Source organism: Capsicum annuum, chromosome 5, assembly GCF_002878395.1.
Source record: "Capsicum annuum cultivar UCD-10X-F1 chromosome 5, UCD10Xv1.1, whole genome shotgun sequence".
In the NCBI taxonomy this organism is placed as follows: Eukaryota; Viridiplantae; Streptophyta; class Magnoliopsida; order Solanales; family Solanaceae; genus Capsicum; species Capsicum annuum.
The window spans coordinates 122146391-122162848 of NC_061115.1; the positions used below are offsets into that span (position 1 = coordinate 122146391).

At 34.0% G+C, this 16458-nt stretch overlaps 1 protein-coding gene across 15 annotated transcripts; it reads right to left on the reverse strand.

The window, feature by feature from the left end:
- Window positions 1–904: 904 nt before the first annotated feature.
- On the reverse strand, window positions 905–15145 carry LOC107870789. 15 transcript variants are annotated; one of them, XR_007055856.1, is made up of 6 exons: window positions 14967–15124; window positions 7439–9292; window positions 6509–6643; window positions 2889–3388; window positions 2680–2799; window positions 905–1529 (listed from the first exon to the last, which is right to left on the reverse strand). XR_007055856.1 is itself a non-coding variant. In XM_047413148.1 (5 exons), the coding sequence occupies exons 2-5, from the start codon at window positions 7654–7656 to the stop codon at window positions 3351–3353; spliced, it is 441 nt and encodes a 146-aa protein (XP_047269104.1). In that variant the 5' UTR covers window positions 7657–9292; window positions 14967–15124; the 3' UTR covers window positions 2889–3350. The 15 variants fall into 15 exon arrangements, 2 of the variants coding, with proteins under 2 accessions (XP_047269104.1, XP_016572921.1); XR_001674420.2 differs by lacking the exon at window positions 6509–6643 and adding an exon at window positions 7317–7366; XR_007055855.1 differs by having other exon boundaries at window positions 7317–9292.
- Window positions 15146–16458: the final 1313 nt, after the last annotated feature.

A 16458-nucleotide genomic window follows, 5' to 3' on the forward strand; every position in this document is an offset into this window, starting at 1 on the left:
GGAGAGCCGTCCTATCCTTGCCATCGGAGTAGGACTATCGATATCAAATCCACACAAACTAGTGATCACTCTATAAATCAGCCTCAGGCTTACTCCTACGTTGGCACGTAGTTCTAGGGAAGTAAGGTCGCTTTATACCTCCCACTCGATGCTAAAGATTTCTCCCGGACTTAGCTCAGATCATTTCAAAGACAATCCACTACAAAACAATTTCAGTAATATATAATATACATTGGGAGCCATCATGCTTCTCATCTATCAAAATCAATCACGTTGTGGATTTCTTTCACACTCGAGTTCAAAACAACTCTATTAAGATCAAAAGGTCAAATCATTCAAAATATCTCAAATATTCAACATCAATGTGCTTATAACACACATTTTCTCAAAAAAACACAATTTCCAATGGGGATTCACGACCCAAATATCAAAATCATGATAAATATCGTTCAAGATTCATGCTTTATAACTCCACACATGTAAATTCATCTTTCAAAATCATAAACATCAATATTTCATAATAATCATCATAAGATATGGGTTCATGCTTCAAGTTCATAAAAAAATTAAATAAAAATCATGACTTTGTAAAGAAGGAGTTATGATCATTTAAATTTGGAGTAAAAATACGCCAGGCCTCAGTACTTTTTCCTGCACGTTTTACTGTTCACTACTATTCACGGTTCGATCGAAATGTTCATAACTCGTTGCTCGGGTGTCCATTTTGAATGATCCACATATCATTGAAAATCTTATTCGATACTCTACGTAATAGTGGGTCATAATCTAAGACATTCTGCACGAAAAATTTATAATTCATTCTAGAAGATACAACCCAACATGTTTACGCATAAAATTTAAACGAAAAATTTCCCAGGGTATTACAAACACACATTACGAATCATACAATGAACTACATCATCAAAACATTTAAGTAAATTAAATCATCAACGCTTCAAACAACATCCAAAATACTTATCCAATATTCAAAAACACTTAAGAAGTAAATTCAAAACCATCCAAAACACTTAAGTCTTTAAACTTTTTAATTCAAAAGTTAAAAGTTAAGTTCAATAATTAATATCTAAAAAAAGTCTAAAAGCCAAATCGAACTAACACTAAGGAGCAGTGTCAACAAACTCATCACTTTCTGTTTCTTCTTTGCTACTTGAATCGGGAGATGGGGAACGGTAACGACGATGACTCATGCTAACCATTTGTTTCTTGAGTTCCTCGATGGTCTTGGTCCTGACTTCATTTTGAGCAACGGACTGTGCGAAGGCACGTGAAAGATCTATAATCTGCTGCGACATAGCAGCAAACTGAACACCATCAATCGACTCAGCCTGGCGCGAGAAACCAATACCATCTCATCCAGAACGAAGACGTCGTAAATTATTTCGAGAACCAAACCCATAGGTTTTCCCCTTCTTTTTTCCTCCCACCACTTTTTTGGTCCAAATATTATTTAATTCCTCCTGTGTAGGCTGGGTTGAACCAAACTCAAAAAAGTAGCGTATATATTCATTCTACATATTAAAAAAGACACATTAGTAAATTTTAATATTACTAAGTAAGGTAGAATATAACGTAAATTTCAATAGCAAAATTTCTTAAGTAAACAACGTATGATAATGGTGATCACTACTCAACTTGTTGTCGATTTCAATATCTATAAACATTCTAAGTGATTTTCATAATCATATACTGACTATACAGAAGGTATGAGCAACAGTACTACCTATTGATAAAATAATCCTGTTAACACACTAGCAATCAGAAAGTTATATGAGTAGCAGAGATTTATATAATCCAAAATACCTTCTCTTTATGCAATACATATGTACATCCATGAATCACTTACAAACTAAAGTCTTTATTGGCACACCTAACATAATTTTCAAAGTCCGCATAACATCACCCGACACTCAATTTACACTGCAATGTTCACGACCGAAAAAAGATTCAATTTATATTGTTTCAACATGTAAAGATGTAATTTTTGCAAGACTGAACTGATGTCATCACCTTCATTTCAAAGCATAATTCAAAACAAGGCATTGGAATGCATCACCTCAATATCATGGCTAGTTACATACTGTCTTCATCTTTTTTAGGACTTTTTTGATTTCTCTATTAAGGTGGGGCTAAAATTTGAACTATACTATGTCTGACTCATCGTCTGAGGTATAATTCCACAAAGTAGGGCATGGAGAGGGTAGAGCGCAAACAAACCTATTTTTGATTTCACCTGTTTTTTATTTCACTTAAGTTGTTTTCTAATCCAAATGCTTCATTGCTATCAATATATTAGCCAGAGATACGGTCAAGTAAAATAAAACTATCTACCATAAGTATAAGATACTCTATGAGAAATAGCAGTACATTAGCATAGATTCCTTGGAACACTAGTATCAAATATACAACCAACGGACAACATGTCAAAATCTAACTCACTTATTTATGTCTGCATACAGCAATCCCAAGTATGCATCTTCCAATACCAGTTATAGTTTTGGCTAGACATAGTTACTAGACTATATATGAGACAACATCACTATTTTTTTCAACCAAACCAAACCTAAATCTTATACTTTTGAATTTAGACGCAATATAATATAAGAAATTAGAAGGGAGAGATATAAGTATAACATAGTAAAATATAAATATAAGTCTTACATTCGCATTTTCAGCCCTGGACTCAATCCACACATCCGGGTCTGACTCATTCGTCTTTTTCACAAAATGTGCTCATCTGAAAACCTCAAGTTGAGTCGGTTCGCGACCCAATTTCTTTTTCTGCAAACACAAGGTAAATTAGCGTAATCAAGTAATATTTAATGAACTTTATATGAACACATAAATTAAAACCTAAGGTTGCTACTTACCAATTCTTGAACTATGACGCTAACACTCTTTGCACCTCCGGTATGTAATGAGTCACCTTTTAAACTGGCTCTCGCTTTCTTATTTTGCTCATTGAGTGCCTTATATTCAGGAGAATTCCAATAAATACACAAAACATCATATACCTATTTGAGAAGCCATTGTGCAACATTACCTGTACGCCTAACACATTCAAGCCAGTTGCATATCCTTACACCAGCATTCCTCTAAAAAATAGTGGATATAGCTCTATTGTGTTTTTCCAACTAAGTACACATTGTTTGAAAATAAATTGAGTAACGTTATATGGTATAAATATACAAATATCTATTATTATTAAAGTTAACTAAATAATTATTAAATCTAGTATTCCTTGAACTCTTCAAACATTGCTTGTCTATGGTCTTCTGGAATCTCCGACCAACTATGCCAAGGTTGTGAAAAAAGCCTCCTAACGCTCTCCCTCACTGCCTTATTAACTTTTTTTGATGAGGGATGCCACCTGTAAAGAACAAAATAAATATGTAAGAATGAATATTTTATTAATGAAAAAATAAATTTATGAATTAAAAAATAAACTTATGTAGATCCATCAGGCTCGATGAAGACTCTACCAAGCCTGTCCTTATCTCCAAGAACTAGAACAATTAAATGTCCATCAGTATCATCTGCTACAGGTGGAAGTGAAGGTGCCGATCCAGATGCAGATGCTACTCTCGAGAGTACCAAAGGTTCACTAAATTGGGGGGTGGGGGGGGGGGGGGGGGGGGGGGGTTGATGTTTGCGCATCAAAGTCATAGCTGTCTCTCAGCCTCAATCCTGAGAGGTGGGGGGATGAATCATGAGGAGATGGAGTACCAGACGATATTCTCAAAGTCCCTATATCTATAGGAGACCTAAAAGTATGTGGAGCATAAGAAGTGCACACCTGTCGCTGCTTTTTGGGACCATGATAATCTACAGGATTACCAGTGTTAAATGGGACATAAGACCTCCCTGATGAAGTGGTGTGCATCTGTGGTTGTGAAGAAAGTTGACCAGGAATATCATTAGGATTTATTGGCGTCCTAGATTTCTTTTTAGTAGTTAACTTCGAATTCTTGTCAGGACCAGGATGATCACCGCTATGAACGAATGCCATCTGAATGTAAGATTATATTAAACTACCTACTGCTTATAAGATTACTGCAAAAACAATAATTTCAGATTTTTTAAAGTAGCAGACAACATCCAGTTTTTTTTTGAAAATAGTACCTGATTGCTGGTACAGAACATATATGTTATGACTGCTGGTACAGAACATAGTGATTAATCAAACGAATGTTATATAATCATATGCAACATATATAGTTCAATTGAATTCAATCTAGCTTTTTTAACATGAGGCATAGATATATACGTGAAAATAAAGGAACTATTAAACAAATATTCAGTTCTAAAACTGTCAAGTTGAAGTTTAGTAAAAAATATATGTTAAGATTGACATTATCAAGTTTAAATATTGAATGTGTTTTTGTTTTAGTTACTTGTCTACCCCGGCTAACTTGTGTCTCCTTTATCAGATGCCACAACCACTTAGCATTTTTTTTGTCCATCTAAAGTTAAGCATGCAATTAATACTCGTGAAAGAGTACAGAGGCTCAAGAAATTAAAGGCTCTCACCTCAGACCAACAATACTTAACTTGATATTTTTGTTGTTGTAATTTACTTGTGCAATAGAGGGTTTCTTTGGTTTGATGAGTCAATTACACAAACAATGTCCTCAACTTCAACCATGGACTTGATGTCTTTAGCCTTTCCCCACAACACTAAATAAAATCCAGCGGATATAACAACTGCTCCGATAATACTTTCCACGACATTGCAACAAATTAATAATTCACTTCAAGAATTTTGTTCTTTTCTCAATAAGTAAAAATGCTAGTAACTAAAAATAGAAGTTAACTCATGAAAATGCTGGCGATGGACTCTTCAAGTAAATATATATGCATAGAGAACTACTTCAAAATCAAAAGGGATATGTTATGACATCAAACTGGAAAGACTATATTGCATACCATTATGTCACATGGTTAGAGACCAAAAACGTCAAAGGCTTCTAGAAACTAACGATAAGAAAGAAAAAGAGACTCGGATGTACATATCATGTCTCAACTCAACGAAAATGCATATGCAGTAAGTGAACTACTTCATATTTATTCATATTGTGACAGAGAAAATTAGTAATCTATTCCATAGTTGGTCTAGTAAATGTTCCATGCTTCAAGTCAACATCAGAAACATTTTACCACAGGACACAGGTTACTCCGAAATGAGTTATGTCCCAGTTTCTTGTCTCTCTCTAAGCATGTTGAACATAAAAGGTAGCAGAGTTAGCATCTTATATATATCAGGAAAACATGTTTTCCACAATACCCCGCCTCTGCAAGCGCCCCAAGTAAAGTTTTCTATACAAGCAATGTTACATCTTAAGATACCACTAATGATGGTTGTATTACTCGATAATGATCATCAATTACTGTTCTCCACAGTCAGCAAGAGAAATAAATTTAACAAGGAACTCTAAGTAAAAGACCCCTTCTTTATTTCGTCCTTCTGACAAGCAGCAAGAAAATATATTTATATTTCTACAATGCCTACCCCTAACTAGAGACGTAAATTTATCCGAGGCATCTTTCTCCTAAGAGATTTCTATCCCGATGAGATGAAATCCATGAGAAAGTGCTCGTAGAACAATATAAGACCACCAATAAATTGACAGTTTTATGTCTCAGATGGGCAAATCGGTGTGGTTATCAGTTTCACAAGAGAATTACTTTCCAGATCTCATGCTAATTAAAAAAAATTCTACCAGTAAACTCAAGTAAATATATATGCACAGAGATGAACACATAATCTACTGGGACCCTTTGTAAATCACACTCATCTGAAAGAGATAGATGAACTAATTTAACTGAACACATAATCTGTAAGAGCCAAGAAACAACTCACAAATTGATAACATGAATAATTATTATCAAAACACAACAATTAAAAATATAAACTTAAACAACAACCAAATTAGCAAGAACCCCGTTCTTAGTTACATCATTAGAATACAAAAAAAATCATAAGTATTAACAAATTAGTAGTGGTAATAAAAAAAATTAACAAGCTAATCTATGTTCTCTTAATTTTCCTCATCGTTTGTTTCATTTCCATCATTTCCCCATTCTTTCTCATCCGTTGTTTAATTATCATGGTCCCATTCATCCTCCCAGAATGATTAATTTTCCTCATCTATTTCTTCCGCAGTATTTGAAATGTCAATGATATCATCATCAGAAACTTCTTCTAATATGCGTTGAGGATGTTCTAGATTGTTTTCCAACTCATCATCCACTATTTGATCAACAATTGCGACTTCGTTCTGGTTTGCCACATCTAACACATTATTAATCTCAATTCTCCCCACAGGCTTAGTCTTTATAACCACCCACCAATTGGCTTTATCTCTGCGTAATAGATATGTAGCATAATATACCTGCCTAGTATTTTGTGCAATAATAAAGGGATCATAGTGATTATATTGCCTCGTGTGCTTAACTTCAATTATATTATGTTGTTGATTCACCCTGGTACCTCTATGTGATGGATCAAACCACTTGCACCGAAATAGAATTATCTTCTTTTTTGGCCAACCAGGGTACCTGAGTTCTAATATATCTTGTATGACACCAAAATATTCAACAATTTGACCATTATCGTCGACATCACCTGCAACACACATGCCGCTGCTATTAGTTTTCTTATACTTAGAAACTTTCTTGGTTTGAAACTTGAAATCGTTCACACAATATTTATTCATTTTCCAAATTTGAGTTGCAGGACCAAATATAATATCTCTCACTAATGGAAAATGTTCGATGGTACTATGTTCATCCAAAACCTACATATCGTTAAATCAAAATATAAATTTTATTAAATGACCTATATATAATTTTAGTAAATGCACATATGATGTTTCATACTTGCATATTCTTTTAGCTAATCGGAAAACCTCGTATATATGATGTCATTACCCTAATTCCCAATGAATAAACTATCAAGTGTACATCATTAAGATATTTTTATTAGTGAAGTGTCCTTAACGAATTAATATAATTCGATAACATCATTAATACTTACTTAAGATATGGTTGAATCTCTAGACAATTGAGCAAAACATGTGTCATAATAGATTTTCTTTCCATACTAGTGAGGGCTCACGTACAATGACTTTTAGATCCTATACCCGAATTGTTAAAAATCGATATAGGTGGAAACATAGGATCACCGTCACCTTCATCATTACGATTGGACCTATTTCTCTTACATGGCACTTCATCCCCAAAGTAGTACGAACAAAAATAAACAATTTCTTTTGCAAGATAAGATTCACAAATCGAACCTTTTATCTTTCCCCTTTGCTTAATAGACTGTTTGCACTCCCCAATTTTCCTGCATAATTTTATCGTAGGTAGATAAAAGATTTTTTTAAGAAAATGATAGCATTAATTTAAAAAAATTTACCTCTCTCCTGGATACATCCACCTCATTTGAACTGGGCCTCCAAGACGTACCTCTTCTACGAGGTGAATTGAAAGATGCTTCATCACATAAAAAAAGCCACATGGAAAGATCTTCTCTAACTTAGTAGTGATGACAGGAATATTCTGCTCCATTCTGTCCAAGCTACTCTCCAACAACTTTCCCGAACATAAATCTTTGAAGAACAAACTTATCTCCATGATTGGTTTCCATATCCTCTCGAGAAGTGGCTAAATGCGATAGGAATCAAGGTTTCCATAAAAACATGACAATCATGGCTTTTCATACCAATCAACCTCCCTTCTTTCATATCCGCTCGTTTTCTTAAATTTGAAGCATACCCCTCGGGCATCCTCAAATTCTTAACCCACTCACATATTTCTCGTTTCTCATCTAATGTGAATGAAAAACTAGCCTTGGGCTTAAATAATTTACCATTTTTTTTCCTTCAACCACAATTCCTTTCTCTTGCAATACTCCTTTATATCCATTCTAGCTTTTGAATTATCTTTTGTCTTGCCTTTAACATCCATGACTGTGTTAAATAAATTATCAAAATAATTTTTTTCAATGTGCCCCCCCAATACGGCAACTCCCAAAATATGCTTTGTTTGGTCCAATTATGTCCAACACTATATCCAGGAAGTCTAGAAGGTGGACCATCTGTAACTTTAGGAAAATTATAAACTCTATCCCAAATCTGATGTCCTGACAATAATGAAGGTGGCAGATCATTTTAAATCTTATTCTTTCTAACGCATTTTTCATCCTTCTAAACTCGTGGTCCATTGGTAAGAACTGGCGGTGACAATCAAACCAAGAATTTTTTTAACCATACTTTAAAGTGAATGCTTTGCTATTTTCCATTCAATATGGGTAAGCTAACTTTCCAGCAGTCATCCAACCACACAATATCGAAGCATACAACCTCTTTCCATACAATACTCATCGAAGCATACAACCTCTTTAGCCTAGGTATAAGAGGTAAATAGTGAATCGCCTTAATAGAAACCATCTTTCCACTGGGAGTCCGCTTATAACGAGCATGTCCACAAAACTTACAATTTTCTAATTCAGCATCATTCTTATAGAACAACATACAACCATTTATACAACAATATTATATGACGATCCTAACTTAGAAAACAATTTCTTTGCTTGATAAAAATTCTGAGGTATGTTCAACTCTGGATTTACTAGTTCACCCAAAAGACCAACCATAGAGTCCATGGTAGCTTGAACAACATTCCAATCAGATTTGATACTTAGTAATCTAACTGCAACAAATAAAGCAGAATGCAGACTCCCTTTACATAGTGGGCGACTAGCCTCTTCTATTTGTTGATAGAAACCTCTTGCTTTATCATTAGGATCTTCTTCTAAATTCTATTCGGATTCCATCCCATCCCCAATAACAAAAGCATCATTAACCATTTCATGAACCCTATCCTCATGTTGTACCCTATCGTGTTGCACCCTATATTGAACTCTTAGCATGTTGAATCCTAGTATGTCAACCATGTACAAGTATGTTATATTCATCCACAGGCAACGAATTATAAAATATACCATTCAATCCATCTCTTTCTCCATGATCGACCCACACAAAGTATCTTGGCTTAAATCCATTATGATAGAGATAAGTCATAACTAAATCTAGTTGAAAAAACTTCAAGCACCTGCATGAACTACAAGGACACCTAACCACTCCATTTTTTTGAAATAGATGTGTGACATCGCATGATCGATAAAACCTCTAATGCCATCAAGATATTGGGATTTTAAACCACCAACATTTTCATAATCCATATCATACATCCACAAATGATGATCCATCTACAAAAATATAGATATTTAATAATATGCAAATTTACATTAAAACATATAAAAATGAAGTCATTAAATCACATTTCAAGTGAATACACTTAACTTCATATTTCAAGTAGCTACACTTAAGCATTTTCAAGTCACAAGTTCACAATTTCCAGAAACTACTCTTAACTATTTTCGAGTCACAAGGTCATAATTTGAAGTAACTACACTTACTCATTTTCAAGTCATTAACTCCATATTTCAAGTAGCTACACTTAACCATTTTCAAGTCACAAGGTCACAATTTCAAGTAACTACACTTGAGCATTTTCAAGCCATTAACTTCACATTTCAAGTAGCTACACTTAAGCATTTACAAGTCACAAGGTCACAATTTCAAGTAACTACACTTGAGCATTTTCAAGTCATTAACTTCACATTTCAAGTAGCTACCCTTAAGCATTTTCAAGTCACAAGTTCACAATTTCAAATAGCTACACTTAACCATTTTCAAGTCACAAGTTCACAATTTCAAGTAACTACACTTAAGCATTTTCAAGTCGTTAACTTCATATTTCAAGTAGCTACACTTAGCATTTTCAAGTCATTAACTTCACATTTCAAGTAGCTACACTTAACCATTTTCAAGTCACAAGTTCACAATTTCAAATAGCTACATTTAACCATTTTCAAGTCACAAGATTACAATTTCAAGTAACTACACTTATCTTTTTCAAGTCATTAACTTCATATTTCAAGTAGCTACACTTAACCATTTTCAAGTCACAAGTTCACAATTTCAAGCTGCTACATTTAACCATTTTCAAGTCACGAGTTCACAATGTCAAGTACCCATTTAACTAACCATTTTCAAGTCACAAGTTCACAATTTCAAGTAACTACACTTAATATTTTTCAAACCATAACTTCACTTCACATGTCCCTCTTACACCATATAATCATCACAAAACCTATCGCTTTAGAAGCTTTCTATAGCAAATAATCCCACCATTACATTACATATAAAGACTTCACTATAAATAAATAGAGAGAAACAAACTTACCTTTGTTTGGCCTAATTTGAAGACAAAGAGACAAGCAATCGTCTAACGCAATCACAACATCAAATTATTTCCATTCTTCAACCAGGCTTTATGTCGACATAACATTAAATAAGGTCATTCTTTGAAGAATAACATTTGGGATTCAACTAAAAATGGGATTTTTAAATGAAATAAGCTAATTTAAGATTTTAAAATTCCTTTCAAATAAAGAAATAAAGGGGACTTCCAAGCTTAGAAATAAAGGGAACCAAGTACTGCTATTAGTATCCCAAAGTATGCTAAAGAGGTGAAAGAAAAACACTGAAACTACGGACGTATGATAATACATGTATCTGTGCAATGTATATGTAACAACCCAAAATCACCTCCTAGGACGTTACACGGTGCTTAGGGCTACAAGTAGCCCCAAGCTAACCCTTTGAGCCTATCACTTCTCATAATAACTCATTCAAGAAGGAATACATAAAACACTAGCACTATCATATCAAATGAAAGGAAATATAAAGGTAATGCTCGATCCAAACGACCACAAAAATGGAAATCACAACACAACCACAATCTGATAACTAGTCTGACAAAGCCTCTACTACTCTATGAAATCGAGAGCCATTGGGACAGGTCCCCAACTGACTCAAACTGAACTAAAAGTAATAACATAAACACTCGAATACTAAAATATCTGAAGATAGGTCCTCGAACCATGAGAACTCACCACTGTGGAGATATATATAAAGGTACTCGAAAATCACTAACAAGGCTAGGAATGAGCACCTGAACCTACATTATAAGACAATATAGCACATAGACGTATATGTGGATCAGCACTTGGAAATGTACTTAGTATGTGGGGGTGTATGCATTTACATAAAACAATATCAATACTCTTTAATCAAATTATGCATGCAAATAGGAATGACTCACATGGCTTGAATACGTCAAAATGTAAAGCTCATAAAGCTCATAAATCATGTAGAATAAAGCATGTAACACAAATCTTGTGAGTCATTATACTTTAGCTTTAAAATCTGTGCTCTCCTCTTTTTTCTCATTACTCATAGGATGAAGGAAGCTTTAAACAGTACTTTCAACTTATGCATATGTCTCATGGAGAGTAAAACTTCTTTATTGCTCAAGAATTACAACTCTTTTGAACTCAAACACTTGGAACTCAAAATCATATAACTTTAGTTTAAAAACCGGTGATCAACTCGTATTAGTAGAGAAAACTACTTCCTTCTTTGAAAAATACTCAAAAGCAATTCGTTCACTTTAGAAAATATCTCATCTCAAAGCTTTAGGGAAAATATTCTATCTTAATGGAGAATACTTTAGTTTATGGAGGTTCTCTTAACCTACATAAACCATGCGAGCTACATGGAGTTCAACGTCTTATCCTCCTAAGGAAGAAACCTCACATTGGGGAGACGCATCATACTCTTGCCAAGGAGCATAACCTCAACTCAGTGATCACTTATCTCGGCCTCGGGCCCAATCATCTCGGCCTTAGGCCCAAAATCTCAAACCTACGGTGGCACGTAGTTCTGGGGTAAGAAACCATAGTAACTTACCCAACTCGGTGCTAAATACTACCCCCTTTAGTTTATCTCACTCATCTCATGAAAATCCACTTTCAAAATAATCTCATGGATCCTAAGAACCCAACAATCAAATCTATAATCTCATGTAGTGAAGTGGATTTCAAAGCTCTATGACCATTATGTCAAAACATTTCTCAATAATCTCAGAATACTTAAATCAGGGGAGTTTATAGCACAAAATTCATAAGATTGAAAGTCTCAAGTAGGTCTTAATGACCCATAATTCAACCTCAAGTTAAAACTCATCAAAATACATATTAGATAGCATATGGATTCATAAATCATATAGAAATCTGGAATTTCAGCAATTTAGCTCATAATCTTAACATACTCATATACTTCAATATCTCAAACATTTCAACTATTAACTTCTTAAGGATTAAAATCATGGGGTATAGACTCAGCTGCAATTTCTCAAGAAAACATGTAAAAATCATGCCATTAGACTCTCAATTCAAGGGAAACATCAAAAGCTTGCAACCAAAAGCAATGGGTGAAAAACCCCAATACAATTTCATGTAAAATCTCATGAGTTCCAGAAAATTATAGTTTAAATAAGCCTTTGGGCACAAAGGTGAAAGGATTACCTATGTTCAAAACCCCACATACCTTAGATTATGAAACTGGATGAACAAGTTTACTTTAAACTCTTCTTCTTACTCTTGAGAGAGGGTTCTTGCAACCCTTGAAATTGGGGAACTCAAATCTCAAATCAATTTGTAGAATCTATGGTGAGTTCTTGGATTTCTTAGAGAAGGGTTTTAGATTTGATCTTGAGGGAGAAACCCTAGCTCTCTTGTATTTTGGATGATGAATGAAGCCATTTTCTTCATTTAGACTATATATAGGGTTGATAAAAGAGTGGAAAAGATTGAAAATACCTTTTAAAAATGAGTTAAAAATATTGAATGGGAGCTGCGACGGTCGGAGTGATGGTCCGTCGCTAGCCTGACGGTCCATCGGATCGTCCGTCGTATGCCGGTCAAAAAAAGACACACTACTTCAATGTGGTGGTTGTAGTGATGGTCTATTATAGTCTTGATGGTCGGTCAGAACATCTGTCGCACGTTGGACAGGATGAGACCACACTATCTTAGTTGCGATAGTCCGTCGCAGCCTTGACGGTCTGTCGTCCTGGCCGTCGCACTTGGGCTAGGAAAGGGAGTTTCTTCCTTGGTCGTGATGGTCCGACCTATGGTCCATCGTAGACTCAACAGTCTGTAGGATCATCTGTAGCACCTGGGCGGTTCCGACAACTCTCAGTTAAACGGCCATAACTTCTCACCCCGATGCTGGATTTGGACAAAATTGGTATCGTTGGAAAGCTAATTCAATTCTCTACATGAAAAAAAAGTTAAATTTAAGAAAATTCTATATGGTTTAAATACCAATCACTTGGGAAATCTCTTCTCAATCTTTTAGGTCTAGAATTACACTTTACTTGACATGCTCTAAGGCTCGGACCACGAGAAAACTTTGCGGGGTCTTACATTATATGAGAACAAAATGTAAAATATAGAAAGTACAAGGTACAAAAGCTGGCTGTCATTATTCCTCACTAAATCCCTCTTTGCAATATAAAAGCATTAGTTCTCCCTTTTTGCTGTAATTTTCACTTAAATGTTGCATCCAAAACTTCATTAGTGTGTTTGCTTTTACATCTAATACATGAAGCCTGTTGACTCTCCTTTTCTTCACCCACTATAACCTTTTTGGATTTTCCTATTCAACTACAACATCTCTCTTTCAGTTTCTAAAGATAACATCAAGATCAAAATGGAATCTAACACTTGTAAGGCTGACAAAATAGACAAATGCAATTTAACTCAATAAGGCATAAGCTTTTTTTCCTATTTAACTAAGTCACACTTTGTCTTGTTTATCTCTTCTTACATGAAAATATTGCTTCCTCTTAGTTTGTTCTTTCACGCTGAAATTTTCTACTCTACATGTTTAGATGGTATCCAACTATCTATTCAAATTCAGTTTGGGTCCCAAGTCATGTAAACTTTTTTGCTTCCTATTCTGTCAACATTTAGGTTTACATTAAAGCCACAGTTGCAGTAGACACTTTAGCACAATACGATGCATTGGATAGTTGCAGATGCCATCTGGAACTAAGGAATATAAAAGAAAAATTTAAGTCCCCACAGATTGTCAGGTCATTTACTTTTAGCTTCAAGATCTTTATAACATGTTTGCTCACTTACCTAAATGTCTAGACTTGAAACTAACATACTACTTGATCTAACAACATATGTAGGCAGCATGATTACCAAGATAAAAACTTATCTTGGTCTTTCACTCTCAAACATATTAAGAAGACACTTAACTTCCAAGCAACATACCCCGCAGTATAATACATCGGGAAATTAGAGAAACAAGTCATAACCTTTAAAAAATAAAACATATAAGAAGTTTCCCTACATAAGATCTTATGCTACACAAAATAAGTAACTTTCCTAGTTAACCTAGACAGTGTAATGAACCTAGATACATGTAATATTTAAGAAACTAGTTTTGCTACGCACTTGTTTCTCCTTTCCTTACTCTACTACTACTCTGCACTTCATCAACACAAGCAATGTTTTCAGCTAAGCGCCTATACTCCCTACTCTTCTCTGCAGCATCTTCTCCAAATTAAAACCAATCTAAATTTGTTCTTTAAGATTAGAATATAAGGCCTGCTAAATCAGACTCTCCTGTCTAATTAACAGATTGTCTTTTTCTAACTGATCAAACTTTTAGTCCTAATAGAAGCACATTGACAAATTTTTAGTCCCCAGTATTGCATCTAGAAAACACAATCAACAAATTACACAAAACAAATTTAATATTCGCCATCTCGTGAGTACAAAACTCAACTACTCCCTCTGTGTTTGATAAATTTTACTGCTGCATACGATAAATTACACAATCAATAAATTACATAAAAAATATGAAAAATTTCATAACTGTAAACAGATCTCACAAGTTTGGGATGTTAAACATTCATATATTTTCACTATTCCCCAAAAAAATAGTGAGTGCGCGAACCTCAATAATCTGAATCTGTTGAAGTGAAAACTCAAGTTGTCCTACTGTTTATTCAATTGAACAAGTGATCGGAGAAATAGAGAGAGAAAGAGAGAGAGAGAAGCGCTGAAGGAAGAGAGAGAGAAAATGGGTTTGTTGCCTTTAACATGGGTGGACTAAAAACTTGACTTAATTTCTACGGCCAATTTCGACGTTGGCCGTCATTTTTAAAAAATTTATGTATTTAATTTAATTTTTTAAAATATAAAAATTATTTATTTATTATTAAATTAAAAATATCAAATATCGACAACCGATGTTGCTTTTAAAAATTTTTTATTTAATTTTAACAAAAGTAACGCTGTCCATTGTTTTTTATAAAAAATAAAAAAAAAAAATAATTATAAATTGTGACGGATAGCGTCGCTTTTTTAGAATTAATATTTTAAAAAACAAAAATTATTGCGACGTTGTGCGTCATTTTTAATGAAAATAAGTAAAAACAAAAATCAAATTTATAAATCGATGGACTATGTCGCTTTTTAAAATATTTATTATTATTTTTAAAATAAATTACGATGTTGGCCGTCGCTTTTATTTAAAAAAAATTATAAATTATTTGTTAATTAGTTACCGAAATAATTCGCAAAAAAAGCGACGCATATTACGACGTTGGCCGTCGATTTTAATAAAAAGTAAATATAAATTAAAATTAAATTAAAAAATTAACGTATAGTGTCGCTTTTCTCGTCAGTTTTTAAAGTGACACAGTTCGTCGCGTTTTAAAGCGACACAATTCGTCGCTTTTTTTGCGTCGCTTTTTGGCCCTTTTTAATAGTGCACTTACATCAAAAGAGGAAATTTTTTTTTATTGAGAAACCAGTATACTCCAGTTCTAAGATCTCGTGTATGATGCCAACATAATCAACATCATCATCACCCTTAATCCAAACACCGCTATTGTTTGTTTTCCTTGTTCTGGAGTGTTGTTCGATGGAAAATTTAAACCCATTTACTTTGCATTGGGACATGGCATTAGATTCAACTGAACCCAAAGAAATATCTCTCAAGAGCTGATTGTATGCGGATGCATTTGGTGAATAGTGTACCTAAAAATATTATACATATATATATTTTAGTTGAGGAATGTGTAAATGTTTAAACTTTATAGAAATATTAACATACTTATGAACCTCGTTTTTAAACCATGTTGCAAAGGATGCATACACTTAATTTTCGTGGAATTGATTCTTAAATGAACTAAATATCCAACATGGAAAACACAATTAGTTTCTTTAAAGGAATGATTAAACAAATAAGATATGTTAAAATTTTAATCTCCTTACTTTAGAAAGGGCTCAATTTTCGAGCAATTCAGTGAGATATACAAAGTTGCTGATTTGCGCTCCGTGGGAGTGAGCCGGCGAGGTATGGTCTTTTTAGCCTTACAACCAGATTGATTAAAAATTGATATCGGTTGTAAATGAGGCTCATTCACATCATCCTGATGATG

Coding starts and splice junctions, on each gene's coding strand:
- LOC107870789 (XM_016717435.2), bottom strand. CDS start 7,656: ATGGAGATAAGTTTGTTCTTCAAAGATTTATGTTCGGGAAAGTTGTTG. Junction 7,367..7,438: donor TGGATGTATCCAGGAGAGAG/GTAAATTTTTTT, acceptor AAAATTATGCAG/GAAAATTGGGGAGTGCAAAC. Junction 6,644..7,316: donor GCAAAGGGGAAAGATAAAAG/GTTCGATTTGTG, acceptor TGTGTGTTGCAG/GTGATGTCGACGATAATGGT.